The sequence below is a fragment of the Thamnophis elegans genome, chromosome Z (assembly GCF_009769535.1).
Source record: "Thamnophis elegans isolate rThaEle1 chromosome Z, rThaEle1.pri, whole genome shotgun sequence".
NCBI classification, from domain to species: Eukaryota; Metazoa; Chordata; class Lepidosauria; order Squamata; family Colubridae; genus Thamnophis; species Thamnophis elegans.
The window spans coordinates 122,486,064-122,502,028 of NC_045558.1; the positions used below are offsets into that span (position 1 = coordinate 122,486,064).

Sequence of the window (15,965 nt, forward strand, 5' to 3'; positions counted from 1 at the left end):
AAACTTCCAGATATCCTGGTTTATCAGTACATATTAACAGAGTTGGGAGGGACCTTGCTGGTCATCTAGTCCAACCCCCTGCCCAAGAAGGAGACCCTACATCTGCCTCTACCTAGGATCAAGCTCATAACCTCCTGATTATGGGGCAAGAACTCCACCTCTAGGCCACAGCAGCAGGTGCATATGGGCAGTCTTCTACTTGCAATCATTCCTTTAGTGACTGTTCAACATTATGACTTCGCTGAACAAAGTGACTTACAACCAGTCCTCACATTTACGACCATTGCAGCGTCCCTCTGGTCATGTGATCAAAATTCGGGCACTTGGAAACCAGCAACCAATGGTTGCAGCATCCTAATCGTCTATGGTCCCAGTTGCAAAGTCAATGGGGAAAACTGGATTCACTTAATGTCTGTGTGATTCACTTCACAACCATGGTAAATCACTGTTGGGAGAAATGTCCTTCTGGCTTCAGCTCCAAGTGGGGGAAAAGACACTGGAGACATGGAGGCTGGTTGGAAAGATGGTTTAATGGTGGACAGGACCACATGGCTTGAGCTCCTGAACAGAAAAGGGGGATCACATGCTTCCAGATGTTGGGTGAAGAAGAAAAAGAGAGTGAGATGCTGAAAATTCCTGGATTTGTGTCCTCTCTGGTCTTTGATTTTGAGCTTGTATTCTGATTGGTTGTCAGGCTCCCATGGGGCCATGCAGGGGCAACTCTCTAGGCTGCGTTTTGGATCCAGGTTTGGTTAAGCATTGCTTCTTCCCAGCCCTGAGGTGAGATGGGTAAAGGGCTAATACTATCATGCCTTAATCCCATTACCCTGGAGCTGAATGGGTGAGATTTTTGTTGTGTAGAATAGACTGCCTCAGGCCTTTTAATGGCCCATTGACAAAGGTGGGGGCTATTAAGAGTGAGTCTATTTCCTGCCTAAAAACGTGTTTCTCCATTTCTGATCCAGGGAAATATAATATTCTGCCTTTTCAAGATTTCCCAGGATATTTCATTTCTCTAGGAGAGGGGTGGGTTTTAACTTCCTACATCACTTAACGACTGCAACAAAAAGGTTGTAAAATCATGACTCACTTAATGACCACTCAGTGATGGAAGTTACAACCCCAACTGTAGTTGCAAATTGAGGATTACCCATAGCCATTTTCTCCCCATAGTTCCCATTTTTTTCAACAGCTTGAAAAAAAAAAATAAACAGGCCAGGTTTTTCTGATTCTTACATCTTCTAAGACCTGACACATTTTGATTTTCCACTATGGTACAAATCTTAGGGTGCAGGTGCTGGAGGGACCAAGCCTGTTGGGGGAAAAATGCTGGGATTTTTCTAAACTAAATGGTTCTAGGAAGGAACAAACCATCACAATTTTTAATTACCCATCTGTTCCTGGAGTTCAAAAAGAAAGAGGAATGTTGATGGTACAGATCAGTGAAGCCCCATCCATCAGAGAAACATCAAAGAAGCAAAAAGTGCATTATTTTCTCTAAAGTAGCTTTAAGCCTAGTTTGGAACAAATACAGACTTTCTGGAAACTGTATGAGGAATTTCTCTTCCTCCCAGTCTCCTTCAACAAGGCTAAACTGCATTTTATGAGATAACTGTCCATTGACTCATCAATTATCTGGACATTTTATGTCCATGTTCTTATCTGTCCTTTTTCTAGCCTCCCCAAAATCTCTCACAAAAGAGATTTTAAAAAGGGCACAGCTTTTTTTTTTTTTTTTTTGCGACTTCTGAAAGCTTCCAGGGTGTAAAAAATATTGTCCCTGTCACCGCCAACCTTTAATTCCGATAATCCAATGGAGCCATGCCAGGAATAGGGGGTGGGGGGGGTGAGGAAACAGGTTTTTAGAAATTACTTCCTGTGGGTCAAAAGGAGTTTGCAAGGCATGACCACAAAAAGGCAAGACAGGGGTTGCAATAAAAAATTCATTGGAGCTTTAGTGACACCATTACAGGTTCATCTTGACTATTTTTGATCACATTGTGGGGAGTCCATCTCCCCCGCCCTCACAGAAGAATGAAATGTTTTGGGAAATATTTAAAAAGACAGGATAAAATATTTCCCCTAAAGGAGAAATGAAAAGAAAAAAAATCTTAAGGGAGGCAGAAACCAGCCGTTTCCTTGCCCCGAGCAGAAACTGAGGAGGCCAGCTTTTAGAAATACAGATTTGGATTTGCAAATCCATTCAGAAAGACTGGGTCAAGATAGAAACTCAGATAAGCAACAAACAAAAAAATTGACAAAATTAGCTCAGACAAATATCTAGGACCGTGATGAACCTATAGCACGCGTGCCACAAGTAACATGCAGAGCCATTTCTGATGGCACGCGAGGCGTTGCCCTCTAAGCTCCAGCAGGCATGCATGCACTGGTCAGCTAATTTTTGGCCAATTCAGGGAAGCCTCCGGAGGGCAAAAAACTGTCCAACACTCAAACCGGAAGTCCATCCCTGAACATCTGGTTTGTGTATTGGGCCATTTTTCGCCCTCCCCAGGCTCCTAGAAAGCTTCTGGAGCCTGGGGAGGCCAAAAAATGCATATACCGGGCCCACTGGAAGTCAGAAAACAGGCTGTCTCCGGATGGCCTCCGAGGAACGGGGGAGGCCGTTTTCGCCCTCCCCAGGCTCCTAGAAAGCCGTGTGTGCATGCGTAGGGCAGCAGTGTGTGTGTGGGGGGGTGTCACACGTACATGCGTAGGGCATTAAGTTATGGGGGTGGGCACGCAAGCTTTTGGCACCTAGGGCGAAAAACTGACCCAGGATCTGCATTTTCCCCCTTTTGCCTATAGAGCCAGCCATGACCCCTACATGACCCCACACAGGAATCCAGAAGATATAAAAACCCACCCACTCTAAACTCAATTTTTGTCAGCCACCCTCAATTATACGTTGGTGGTTCTGCTTCATCAATATTTCTTTCCAATCAGATTCCAGCTTCTATTTTATTTCCCGTGCCTTTCTCCTGGCTTGGAACTGGGCCTGGATATTTCTTCCAACAACATCCCACAAACACCACTGAATCCCTGGATGTCAGTTGCCTGAGTGTTCCAATATATATCGTAGTCTTACGTAGATTTACAAGTTTGTTTAGTGACTGTTCAAAGTTACAACAGCACTGAAAAATGTGACTTATGACCAGGGGTGGGATCCTACTGGTTGAAAACTGGTTCGATGAGTGCAAGCTGAGCACACATGCAGAGTTTACAGAAAACCCACCAAGGAAAATAGCTGAGGCGTGGCAATTCACTCTCCTGTGCCGATCAGCTGGGTCCCTGAGCGAACCAGCAGTAAAAGAAGCCGGAACCCACCCCTGAACCCACCTCTGATGATACTGTAGAAAATTAAGACCAGTGTTTGCAGCATTGACAACTTTAAGATGTGTGGACTTCCAACTCTGAGAATTCCTCAGCCAGTATTGTTGGCTGGGGAATTCTGGGAATTGAAGTTCACATATCTTAAAGTTGCCAAGGTTGAGAAACAGATTAAGACAGTATGGGTTGAGCCACAGCAATATTATGGGCTCTGCTGCCATCATGTGGCAGTTGTGTGCCTTTGCATAATGTTCTATGCTTTGCTATCCTAGTAGGGGAACCACACCATTTGTGCAAGAAATAATCCCATAGAGTTGTGAGTTCACTTGCTTCAGGAGCAGCTCTTACTATCTTCAGGTTCACAAATCACAAAATTGGGTATTTGTTGGCAATTTAATATCCAGTGGCTGTCTTAGCATAACATGCTAAGCTTGCTTAGTTTGAACACTGGGTAATTTTTCATAGTTTAGTACGCTGTGTTAATCAAGGCCAGTATGTAGTTATTATTATTATTTTATCCTGCATTTCTCCCAGAAGAGTTAAACCCTTTACTTAGCTACCATTCAAGGTTACAACAGCACTCAAACATATATTCCTCACACATACAATTGTTGCAGCATCCCCACAATTGGGACCAGAATTTCTACTGCTAAGCAAAGTGGCTGTTAAGTGTACTCAATTTTACAACGGTTTTTTTTTGTTGGTTTTTTTTTGTGCTATGGTTGTCATCACTGCAGCTGGTAAGTGAATCATGTGGTCATTGAGCGAATCTGGCTTCCCCCATTGCTTTTGCTTGTTATATTATTTAACACAGGGGTCCCCAACCCCCAGTCCATGGACAGTTCCTGATCCATGATATGTCAGAGACTGGGTCATGCAAACAAGCGAAGCCCCATCCATGGGATGCAGGCAACAGATGAAACTACGACACCCCTCCGCCAAGTCCATGGAAAAACCCGTCTCCACAGAATCAGTCCCTGGTACCCAAAAGGTTGAGGACGTATGATGAGAACATAACAAAAGAGAAGTAAACATATATACACTATCCACATAATTTTATACAAAACCTCTACAGAGGTATGGCAGCGACCTCATAACTGGATGCTCAATTCAGCTATCCAGGCAATCACCTCTGTCTGGATGAGAAGAGTGATCACCTGTCCTAGGATGTTATAACCATCATCTAAATGTCAAGCGCTCGGATTTCTTTCCTGTGATACTGGGGATGCTACATTGGTCATAAGTGAAAGGACCAGTTGTAAGTCACTTTTTAATGGCCTTGGCTCAGTGGCTAAGACACTGAGTTTGTCGATCATAAGGTCGGCAGTTCAGTGGTTCGAATCCCTAGCGCCGTGTAACGGAGTGCTCTCCCATTACTTGTCCCAGCTTCTGTCAACCTAGCAGTTCAAAAGCATGTAAAAATGCAAGTAGAATAATAGGAACCACCTTTGGTGGGAAGGTAACAGCGTTCCATGCACCGTCGGCGTTTAGTCATGCCAGCCACATGACTTTGAAACAGATATGAGCACCACCCCCTAGAGTCAGGAATGACTAGCACATATGTGCGAGGGGAACCTTTACCTTTAACTTTGAATAGTCACTCAACAAATGGTTATAAATTGAGGACTACCATGTTTCCCCAAAAACATGAATTGTCCTGAAAATAAAGCCATGCCAGATTTCTAGGGTGGGCAACAATCCCCCCAAAATAAGCCCATTGTACACCCCCCTCCTGGCCCCTCCCACCCCCTCCTGGCCCCTCCGGCCAGGCAGGGTGCCACTCACTGACCCAGTAGTATTCCGAAGGCACCAAGTCATGGGAACTGGGTAGGACAGGCACTCGTGCGGCTTGGCGCCTTTAGAATATTATTATCGGGGGGTTATTGTTTTGGGGGTGCAGGAGGCAGTGAGCATGGCCATCTCGTGGCTGCTGAGCTGGGGCAGAGAGTGTTCCGGCAGTGTTCCTTCCCGCTCTATGGTTGTGGCCCGACTCCCGGAAGACTTGGCAGCAGACCTCCAGGGTTTGGAAGCCACAGAAGAAGCCGTCCTCAGTGTTGGGATGGCGGCGGCGGCAGCAGCCCTGGCCCTGCAGGGAGAGCTGGCCCAGATCGTGGTGAGGCTGGGAGGCATGTGAGTGGGGGGTGGAACAGGTGCTCGTGCAACCCCCCCTCTCCAGCTGAGAAGAGCACTACTCACCGACCAAACGGTATCGAAGGCGCCAAGTTGTATGAGCGCCTGTCCCCCCAGTTTCTGCGTCTTGGCGCCTTCAGTATACTGCTGGGTGAGTGGCGCTCTGACTGCCTGGAGAGGTGGGTTGCTGGACAGCTGCTCTCTTGCGAGCTGGCTCCCAAAGAACATGGGGACGGGAGGACGCGGGCACCTCAAGGGCGAATGCCTGTGTTGTGCTGTCGCAGCAGTGCAACATAGCTGCCATGAAGTTATCACACTTGCTGTTTCCTCCAAGACAAAAAGCACCCCCCTGATAATAAGACCAAGGCCATATTTTTTTTTGGGGGGGGGGGTCAAAAGAAATAAGACCCTGTCTTATTTTTGGGGAAACATGATACCTGTATAGAAAGGGTTTCTTTTCAATTTCCCTTTATCCAAGGTGAATCAAAAGAGGAGCCCGTACTATTTTTATTTGCCATGTAAATGACTGAAAACTAAAGTATGAAATTTTTGTGGTTAAAAAGACAGTTCTGTGCAAACACTCAAGCATATATTTGTCCAATGATGACTTTCTTTCTTCTTTCTGAAGAACTTCTAAACAGGAGCAGGAAAGCTCACAATAGTAGCTCTGTTTGTGTGCCCTGCGGCTAACAACAGGTAGAAAAAAACTCCAGAAATGTCTCGAATTGTTGCCAAACCAATAGGAGCTCCTTTCTCTCAAATCAGGTCACATTTGCAGCAGGAGTAGAGATTGAAAACAAGGGATTATTTGAAATCTTAAGCCTCAGGAAGACAAAGAGAAATCCTGTTGCCTTGAGCTCCTCTACCAAATAATGGTTCAATTTCGTAAGGTAAATTATAGTTGTGCTGCAGAAATATGTAAATATTATATGTAGATGCATCTATGGTGATAATTACAGGGGTGAAAAGATGCATGGTGCATCTGAGGACATTTTTATGGGGAGAATCTCATGGATGGATGGATGGATGGATGGATGGATGGATGGATGGATGGATGGATGGATGGATGGATGGATGGAAGGAAGGAAGGAAGGAGGGAAGGAAGGAAGGAAAATAAAAGAGAAGAAGACAAGGAAGAAAGGAGGAAGGAAGGAAGAGCGGGAGGAAGGGAAAAAGGAAAAATAGGTGGAAGGGGGAGGGAAAGAGAAAGGGGATAAAGAGAAGGAGAAAAACGAGAGGAATCTTAAATCCACTCTAAAATACATTGGCTTGCAAATAAATTTCACTAAAATTAACAGGACCTTCTTCTGAACTGACATAGAAATATTAAAGGGATGCTATTTTAATCATACCACAATCACACCCATTTTTATTTTGCTTGCACTTTTCTCTTTTTAGATTTTTGCCTTAAAATTCTTATTTCAGCCAACATCATGAAATCCCAAATTCTGTAGCAGAAGACTGAATTTTAGATAGAATAACTTGTGCATAAACAATAACCTTAAGAAAGCTTAATTGTGGATTTAAAATAGAAGTTTTGAACTGACAATTCCTTCCTTCAGTTATCTTCCTAAAAAAAAAACAATCTTTTTTTCATATCTTGCTTCATTTTACCTGCTTCTAATTCAACTGCCTGCCATCACTGTGTTAAGATAATATCCCAGCATCTTTATTTCAGGTAGTCCTTGACTTACAATCACAATTTGACCAAAATTTATGTTGCTAAGCAAGGCAGTCTTTAAGTTAGTGACGTGTGATTTTTTTTCCACAGTTAAGAGATTTACTAAAGTTGTTAAATGAATCATGCAGTCGTTAAATGTATCCAGTTTCCCCATTAAGGCTACTTCTTCTGACTGCCGACTGACTGCAATTTGGCAGTTGAAATCTCACCAGGCTCAAGGTTGACTCAGCCTTCCTTCCATCCTCCCGAGGTCAATAAAATGAGGAGCCAGATTGTTGGGGAGAAAAGGCTGACTCTGTAAACCACTTAGAGAGGGCTGTAAAGGGGCTAGAAGAGAAGGCAGAGGGGGAGGAAGAGGAGGAGAGGAAGGAGGAGTGGAAAGAGGAGAGAGGAAGGGGAAGTGGAGAAGAGAAGGATGACAGAGGGAAGAAAGGAGGGAGGGTGGAGGAGAGAGGGAGGAAAGTGATGGATAAGGTACAAATACAGTATATGGAGAGCAGAAGAACCAATGATAGTTCTTGGGGATTGATGGTAAGACAAATTGACATAATATTTAATAATACAAAATAGTGTTGGTTATGTAACAGAATACATGTGGTTATTTATATGAAAATGAATATATATATATATATATATATATATATATATATATATATATATATATACACACTTAAAGTCACAACCCCTGGTATGCCCAAGTATGGGAGGAAGGTCACACTTCCACTCTCTGTCATTAGGCTCGTCACAAGAGACCATCCAGACAGAAACCCAATATTTTTTACTGTTGCCTTTTTTGTTACATTTGTTATATTTATGCTGATAAATAAATAAAGGGAGACTAGTATAGATCTATTTCAAGCTATTTAGCTCTCATCAGCTAGCCATACCCAGGTTCGATTCCCAAAAAACTTGGGTATGGCTAGCTGATGAGAGCTAAATAGCTTGAAATAGATCTATACTAGTCTCCCTTTATTTATTTATCAGCATAAATATAACATACATACATACATACATACATACATACATACATACATACATACATACATATATATATATATATATATATATAAAAGAGGGCTGTAAAACACTGTGAAGTGGTATATAAGTCTAAATGCTACTGCTATTAACTTTTCTTGTTAGAACCAGCTGGGCAATACCATGAATCTGGCAAATGGAAATCCCATGATCTTGGCATGGGACAACCATCATAAATACATGCCAATTGCCATGTAACCTGAATTTTGATCACATGACCATGGTGATGTTACAATGCTCATAAGCATGAGGACTAGTGATTTGCCGTGCCACTGTAACTCTGAATGGTTATTAAGTGAACGGTTGTATGTCAATACAAGCCTACATGTATTGTAATGAATTTAAGGTTGGCCTTCTAAACAGATATATTTACAAGAAAAATCTGTTTAATTCAATGACACATCCTGTTTAGATCTGTATTGTAAAAGATAACATGTTAACTATAACTCTCTCCCGCTCTGTAACTTTCAGAATACGCCAATTTCATCTTTCCAGATGCTGTTTTTTGTGTTTCTTTCCCTTCTTTGTGCTGGAGTGTCAACTGCTTCAGGTAAGCTCTAGAACAATGTTTCCCAAACTTGTGAACTTGAAGATGGGTGAACTTCAACTCCCAGAATTCTCCAGCCAACTGGCTGGCTGGGGGATTCTGGGAGTTGAAATCCACACATCTTCAAACTGCCCAGGTTGAAAAACATTGATCTAGAAACACTCTCACTGAATTCTATCCAATGCCTGAGGAATAAGTATTGTAGAAAATTGTGATAATTTGCACTTAGAACGGTGTGTTTGAATGTGTGTACCATAGGCAAAAGAGAGACAGGGAAGCCCCCAACCTATAGGTTAAAAGCATAGAGTTTTGGAGAATACATGTTAAAACGTTATATTTTTATGCAGATTTATAAGGCTTAAACACTGTGACTGCATGATGAACAACACAAAAAACAAACAAACAATAAACTAAAAAATATATACAATGGCTATTAAGCATACAAGAGAGAAACTAGAGGGAATTCCACTCTTTTTCCCTAAAGCTTCCGGGGATTGGCCAGGTTTAACAGCTTTCTTAAAGGTGAGCAGAATTGAGGCAGATCCAGTAACAGGGCAACCACAGAAAAAGCATATTTTCTAGGTCCCCTAAGGAGGAACCTGTTACCTATTTCATTAGAAATTTATTGGTTAAGCAGTTTTTCCCAGCCAGCAATATACAGATTATTGTAGCAGATCTGAGTTACAAGTACTGGCCGAAAAAGATATAATTTGAATTAAATCACTAGTTGATTGCATAGATCTCTACTATTACAGGCCAGGATTAAATGATTAAAATATTAAGTGCTGTGTAAAATTGTAACTCTAATGTAAGTCTAATTTAGCAGCCAATCTTGTAGTTTAGTAGACAAATCCTGTAATCCCAAATATTAATGGATGGCTAACCCAATTCTCAACGTGGTCTTCATTCGCACACATTTCAATTATCTTCTGCCACAGCAGAAGGCAGCATCTGATTGGCCTTATATGGATTAAGAAGCCAAACAGACTCCATGACTCATAAAACTTCACTTCAAGTTATGCGTTAAATTTCTTTTTTCTCTCTCTCTGACTTTCTCTGTGAGTAAATCTAAAGTAAAGTATCAACTTATACCATAGTCCTGATATGTACAACCGCTTTGCAAATATGTCTGCAGAGGTTACTAGCATAAAAAAATTAAAAACTAGCCAACCAAGAATTTATATTATTTATAAATGATAATTATAATGTGCCCCCAAAGTATGGTCTAACTGCCATCAAAAATAAAAAAGTAAATTTCAATTAAAATTGCACATAAGCAACAACTTAAAGATATACCATGATAGATTTATATAGTAGAAAGAACATTTACACAATTCTAAAATTCTAAGTTTATAATCCTAACACCCCTGTTATCTAACTCTGCTTGTATAGATAGTCCTTGACTTACGACTTTAATGGAGTTTCAGTAATAAATTGTTGCAGTCATTAAGTGAAAGCACCACACGTCAACTAAATTTGATGACCATTTTTACAATTGCAAAGTGAGTCACCAGGATTGTCAAGCAAATCCAGCATACCCAATGAGTGTTTTTTTGTGTTTGCTGCAAAAAACATCACAAATCACAGTCACATATCTGCGGGATGCTGCAACCAGTTATAAATGTGAGTTCGTTGCCAAGGACCTAAAATGTGTACTTGTGACTTGTGGAGGATGTGTGGCAGTTGCAATTTGGAAGACAAGTCATAAGCGGATTTTTAAAAGTTAGTCGTAACTTTGGACAATTGTTAAGAGACTGGTTGTAAATTGAGGATTCCCTGTAATATTTACAAAAGAAAAAAAAAACCAGCACTACCATCTTATCCAGTGTTTCTCAACTTTAAGTTGGATGAACTTCAACTCCCAGAATTCTGGGAGTTGAATTTCATACCTTAACGTTGCTAAGGTTGAGAAACACTGATCCATTTATCCATCATTCTCAATAATCATTCACAATCATCTCTACCGAATCACCTGCTTTATTAAATAAATACATTTTCAAACATTAATGATTTTACTTTGCTTTGAGTATGAATTTTAGTAGAACACAAAACCTTTTCAGTAATATTTGAGCTCCTGGAGGATGGGAAGGGAGAGCAGGAATGTACAAGAGAACTTCCTATCTCTAAGCAGTCTTCCTCCACCAGCCTATGTGATTGTTTTTATGGAATTTTAGTTCAACTCTGAGTGAACCATCTATACACAAATGCAAAGCTGTTTAATCAGGGGACACAAAATGGGACATAGCAGTGATGGCTAACCTTTTTGTCATTGTGTGCTGGAAGCATGTGTGCGCATGCAATAGCACACACACATGCCCACACCCATAATGTAATGTGTGTGCAACACCCCCTGCCCCTGCGCATGCGCGCACATGCCCCTGCCCTCCCCCGTGTCCCCCCATAAGTGCGTGGCCCCCGCATGTACCCAATTTTAATCCTAGCGGGCCTCTCTGCAGCCTCCTGAGACCAAAAATGGGTCACATGACATGGGGGCACGCTGCATCCCCCCCGTGCTCCCCTGTGCATATGCATGCAAACACACATGCATGTGCATGCATCTCTCGCATGTGCAGCAGAGACCTGAAAATTAGCTGGCCGGTGGAAAGCGCACACGCATACACGTGGAGCTGAGCTGAGGCGATGACTCACTTTCCTGCAGAGAGGCTCCGCGTATCACCATCACAGGGCTATAGCTTCATGAGCCATTCTGCAGGAACTTGGGAAGATTAGGAATGATTGGTTGATTAACTTGTTTAATTAACGGGTTCTCCTTCTTCTTTATAGATCCAGATCAGAGAACGTTCCCTTCTTACTCTGGGGAATATGGTGGTAATGATGGGGACTATTTTGATCAATCCAGCAACCAGTTTGAAGGCCCTATATCAGCGATGAAAATAAGGTCAAATGACAGAAATATCCTAAGGTATTTATATCTAAATGAACCTCAGTTGTCTATAGCTGGGCTTTAACCTGACTGCTAAAAATTATGAATCAACTGAGGAGAGCATAAATAACCTAAATGTGCAAACAGTTTATTGACAATTGATTGACTAATCAGTCAGTAAGCTATTTGTATGTGAAAACGTATGTCTAAGTGCTGCAAATCATGTTTAAAGAACATATCTAGATCAATACTGAAGGAAAGGAAGGGATGAATGGAAGGAAGTTGATTCCTTCTATATTTCTCAATCACAGCGATGTGAAGATGAATGGTCTTCAATTCCCAGAATTCTCAGCCAGCAATGGCTGGTTGGGGAATTATGGGAGTTGAAGTCCTCAGATCACTTGCCAAAGTGGAGGAACTCTGTTCTGTCAGGGTTTGTTGCATAAATTCAAATCCAGAAGCTCACACAGATAACAGATTTGGCTGGATTCATTAACTTCTTTATATACATAAGAATAGATGAATAAATGTACAATACCAACAGGTGGTTTTTCCAAGTAAACACAAGGAAGGGAGTTACAAGCAAACACAAGCAGTTTCATATCAGCAGACAATCACAGACAGACTGCTGTCCTCTCAGAGCAGGAGACTGCTTAAATTTCTGTTTTCAATTCTCTGCACAGACTCAGATCTGTTTGAGCTCCCATTGGCTGATTTAGTTTCTATGCCTATTCATTGGCTGACCTTGTTCCCATGTCTCTCCCAGTCATGAATATTTTAACATGTTCTGGAACCATTTCCTAGCTCTGCTTCATTCTGGGTAAGATGATGGAATTATAGGTGAAAGATTTCCTACGTAGGTCTGCTGAGATGAGCATCATCAATAAAAGAAAATATTTGTAGCTCAAGGTTGACATGAGGGGTCCTTGGTGCTTTCTGAGCTTGCCTGTTTTCTTGAAGACGTTTCGTGGCGTGGCATGACAAAACCGCGCTCCACTAAAGCGCGCCCGGTTAAACCGCGTCGCTGACGTCATCAGCAGGGCGACAACAGCGACCGCGGAGAAAAAAGGGCGCTTTAAATAGCGCTTTGAAAGCAAGCCGATTCAAGTTAAGGTAAGGGTTAGGTTTAGGGTTAGGTTTAGGGTTAGGTTTAGGGTTAGGTTTAGGGTTAGGTTTAGGGTTAGGTTAAGAGTTAGGTTTAGGTTTAGGGTTAGGTTAAGGGTTAGGGTTAGGTTTAGGGTTAGGTTAAGGGTTAGGATTAGGTTTAGCGTTAGGTTAAGGGTTAGGTTAAGGGTTAGGTTTAGGGTTAGGTTTAGCGTTAGGTTTAGGGTTAGGTTTAGGATAAGGTTTAGGGGGGTTAGGTTTAGGTTTAGGGGTTAATTTTAGCTTTAGCGTTTACAGCGTGCTTTTTTCTCCGCGCTGTTGTCGCGCTGTGATGACGTCAGCTACGCAGTTTTGTCGAGCGCGCTTTAGTCGAACGCGGTTTTGTGGTGGAACTGTTTCGTGGCCCTGCCTGTAACACTGATGATGTTACTTAGTTTGGGTAATGAAACGCCTGCAAGGAAATAAGCAAGCTCTGAGAGCACCAAGGACCCCCTCATGAATATCATCATTAATTCCCATCTAAGGTGACTCTACGTCTAACATTATCTTTCTCTTGTTAACGCAGCATCCAAGTTCGTTATGGTGACACATGGTCCAATAATGAAGGCAGCACAACAGGGCGCCCTTCGGACATGCACTTGTTCTTTGGAGAGGGATTGGTGCAGGTGAATGGCCGTTTTGGAAACGCCGTGGAATACCTGGCCTTCCGCACCAACATGGGCCATGTCTTTACCTTTGGGTCGAATTCCGGTTTGGGAATGCCTTTCACTGCAGAGCCCTCACACCCCAACACGGTTCTGAGGTTCATCAGTGGGAAGTCAGGATCAATGGTCAACGCCCTCGGTTTCCACTGGGGTGAAAATCAGTGGATGAAAGGGTGGAATGAATCCGTCCACTCTCCAGATCCACCACCAGTGACCCAGATATAGATTGCTCTACCTTTAATCCTCACTCTTAAAATCAGTACAAATACTACACAACCTCTTTTGTTGTTTTCCTTTGGATCTTAGGGGAAATATTGGAGAAGAGGGAAGGATAGGGAGTGATACACTTTTGCTGTTGATACCCTGGCTTTGATAGTCCTTTCCTCCATTTTGATTTTGCTTCCTCCATTTTGATTTTGCTTCCTCCATTTTGATTTTGCTTCCTTCATTTTGATTTTGCTTCCTTCATTTTGATTTGACTCATTAAAGAGATGTTAAGTTCAAACCATGGATCAAAACACTAAGAAAGTACATATAGTCCTCAACTTATGACCACAATTGAGCCCAAAATTTCTGTTCCTAAGTGAGACACTTGTTAAGTGAGGTTTGCCCCATTTTACAATCTTTCTTGCCACAGTTGTTAAGTGAATCACTGAAGTTGTTAAGTTAGTAATATGGTTGTCACAGAACACCTCAACCGTCATAAATATGAGTCAGTTTCCAAGCATCTGAATTCCGATCTCATGACTGTGGGGATGTTGCAACGGTCATAAGTGTGAAAAATTGTCATGTCACTTTTTTCAGTGCTGTTATAAGTTCGAACAATCTGTACTGTTCAACGAATTGTTTTAAGTCAAGGATTACCTGTATCTTGGAAAATTTTGATTTGATACCTATATTATACAGGTAGTCCTCGATTTACAACCATACATTTAGCCACTATTCAAGTTGCAACGCCTTTGAAAAAAAGTGATATGAATGTTCCTTGTACTTACTACCGGTCTTCATGCTTAAAATCATAATCACGGTCACATGATTTGGACACTGGGCAACTGGCATTTTTACAATGGTTGCAGCCCAATGACTGGGGTCATTTGAATGCCATTTGTAACCTTCCCAGCCAACTTTTAACAAGGTAAGTCAATGGTGGAAGCTGGATGTGTTTAGCAACCAGTTGATTCACTTAATAACTGCAGGGATTTGTTTAACAAACATGGCACAAAAAGGTCAAAAAATTAGGCATGATTCACTTGCTTAGCATTGGAATATCTGGTCCCAATTTTGGCTGTAAGTTCGGGGACCATAGTAACCTTACCTTCTGTACGTCTAACTCTACCCAGAGACCCTGAAAGGAGCCTACAGAAAAGATAGGCGGTGTTTCAAATGTCCTTGAAAGGCATTTGCTCAGCTCATCCAATGGATGTCATGGGAATAAGGAATAAACCTTGAGGAACAGGGGGAAGAGATGCAACCAGGACAATAGATAAAAGAAACCTGAGTCGGGGGCATAACTGTAACCCGAGAAAATGTATCAGACAAAAACCTTCTCACGAAGATAGAGGGAGAGGGGAAGCATATTCAGATTTGCAAGGTTCTGCGACTGTAACCTTATAATAAAAACTGGATTAGCATCCATGACTTTGTTTCCTAGTCTGGTCTGCTTTGAAGGGCTGACAACAGGGTACAGGGTTTGGCTAAGGCAGGGGTTAGCAACCCATGGCTCTGGAGCCGCATGTGGGGTAAGGGATCCTCATGATCTGGTACAAGCTCTGGATCCACACAGAATCTCCACCTTATGCTAGAATACATCTCACCTTTAATCTCACACTCTTCAAAAATGTTACGGATCTGAATAAGATGCAGCTATCCGAGGTTTCCAGAGCAGGTACAAAATTAAAATTGGAACATGATTTGAAGAGGAGAAAATACATTGGGCAATGGTATCTAATGGACAGATAAAAATAGACCAAGGGAGATCACATGTGATAGAGCAGTGGTTCCCAAACTTGGCAACTTTAAGACTTGTGGATTTCAACTCCCAGAGAATTAGAGAATTAGAGAATTAGAGAATTCTGGGAGTTGAAGTCCACAAGTCTTAAAGTTGCCAAGTTTGGGAACCACTGTGATAGAGGATGGATAGATAGATGAGAGGATGGAGACTGATGGATGGGCACATATAGACACATATAGACAGACAGACAGATTTGAAAGCCAAATCAACAGGCATCTATTGAGGAATCATTAATTTGGTTTTTGCTTATAAAACTACAGACCTGAGTTGAAAATATCTGGGGGGGGGTGTGTGTTGTGTGTGTGCGTTGTGTATGTGTGTGCAGCACACAGACCTTCAAGTCAGTTTTTGATTCCTATTGACTGCCTGGACAGGTCCCTGCAGTTTTTTTGGTAGTAGTTTCCCACTGCATGTTCCCTAGGGCTGAGAGAGGAAGACTGGCTCGATGTCACTAAGCAGGCATTATACCTAAATTGGGACTAGAACTCTTAGTCTCTCAGTTTCTAGCTTAGTTCTTTTCTTTAACTACTACATACAGGTAG

The 15,965-nt window shown here is 42.1% G+C and overlaps 1 protein-coding gene across 1 annotated transcript; it reads left to right on the forward strand.

The window, feature by feature from the left end:
- The first annotated feature begins 8,668 nt into the window (after positions 1–8,668).
- Positions 8,669–13,637, forward strand: LOC116520575 (zymogen granule membrane protein 16-like). The gene is made up of 3 exons (XM_032234825.1): positions 8,669–8,723; positions 11,511–11,643; positions 13,274–13,637. Exons 1-3 carry the CDS (start codon positions 8,669–8,671, stop codon positions 13,635–13,637), a joined length of 552 nt encoding a protein of 183 aa, XP_032090716.1.
- The last annotated feature ends 2,328 nt before the right edge of the window (positions 13,638–15,965 follow it).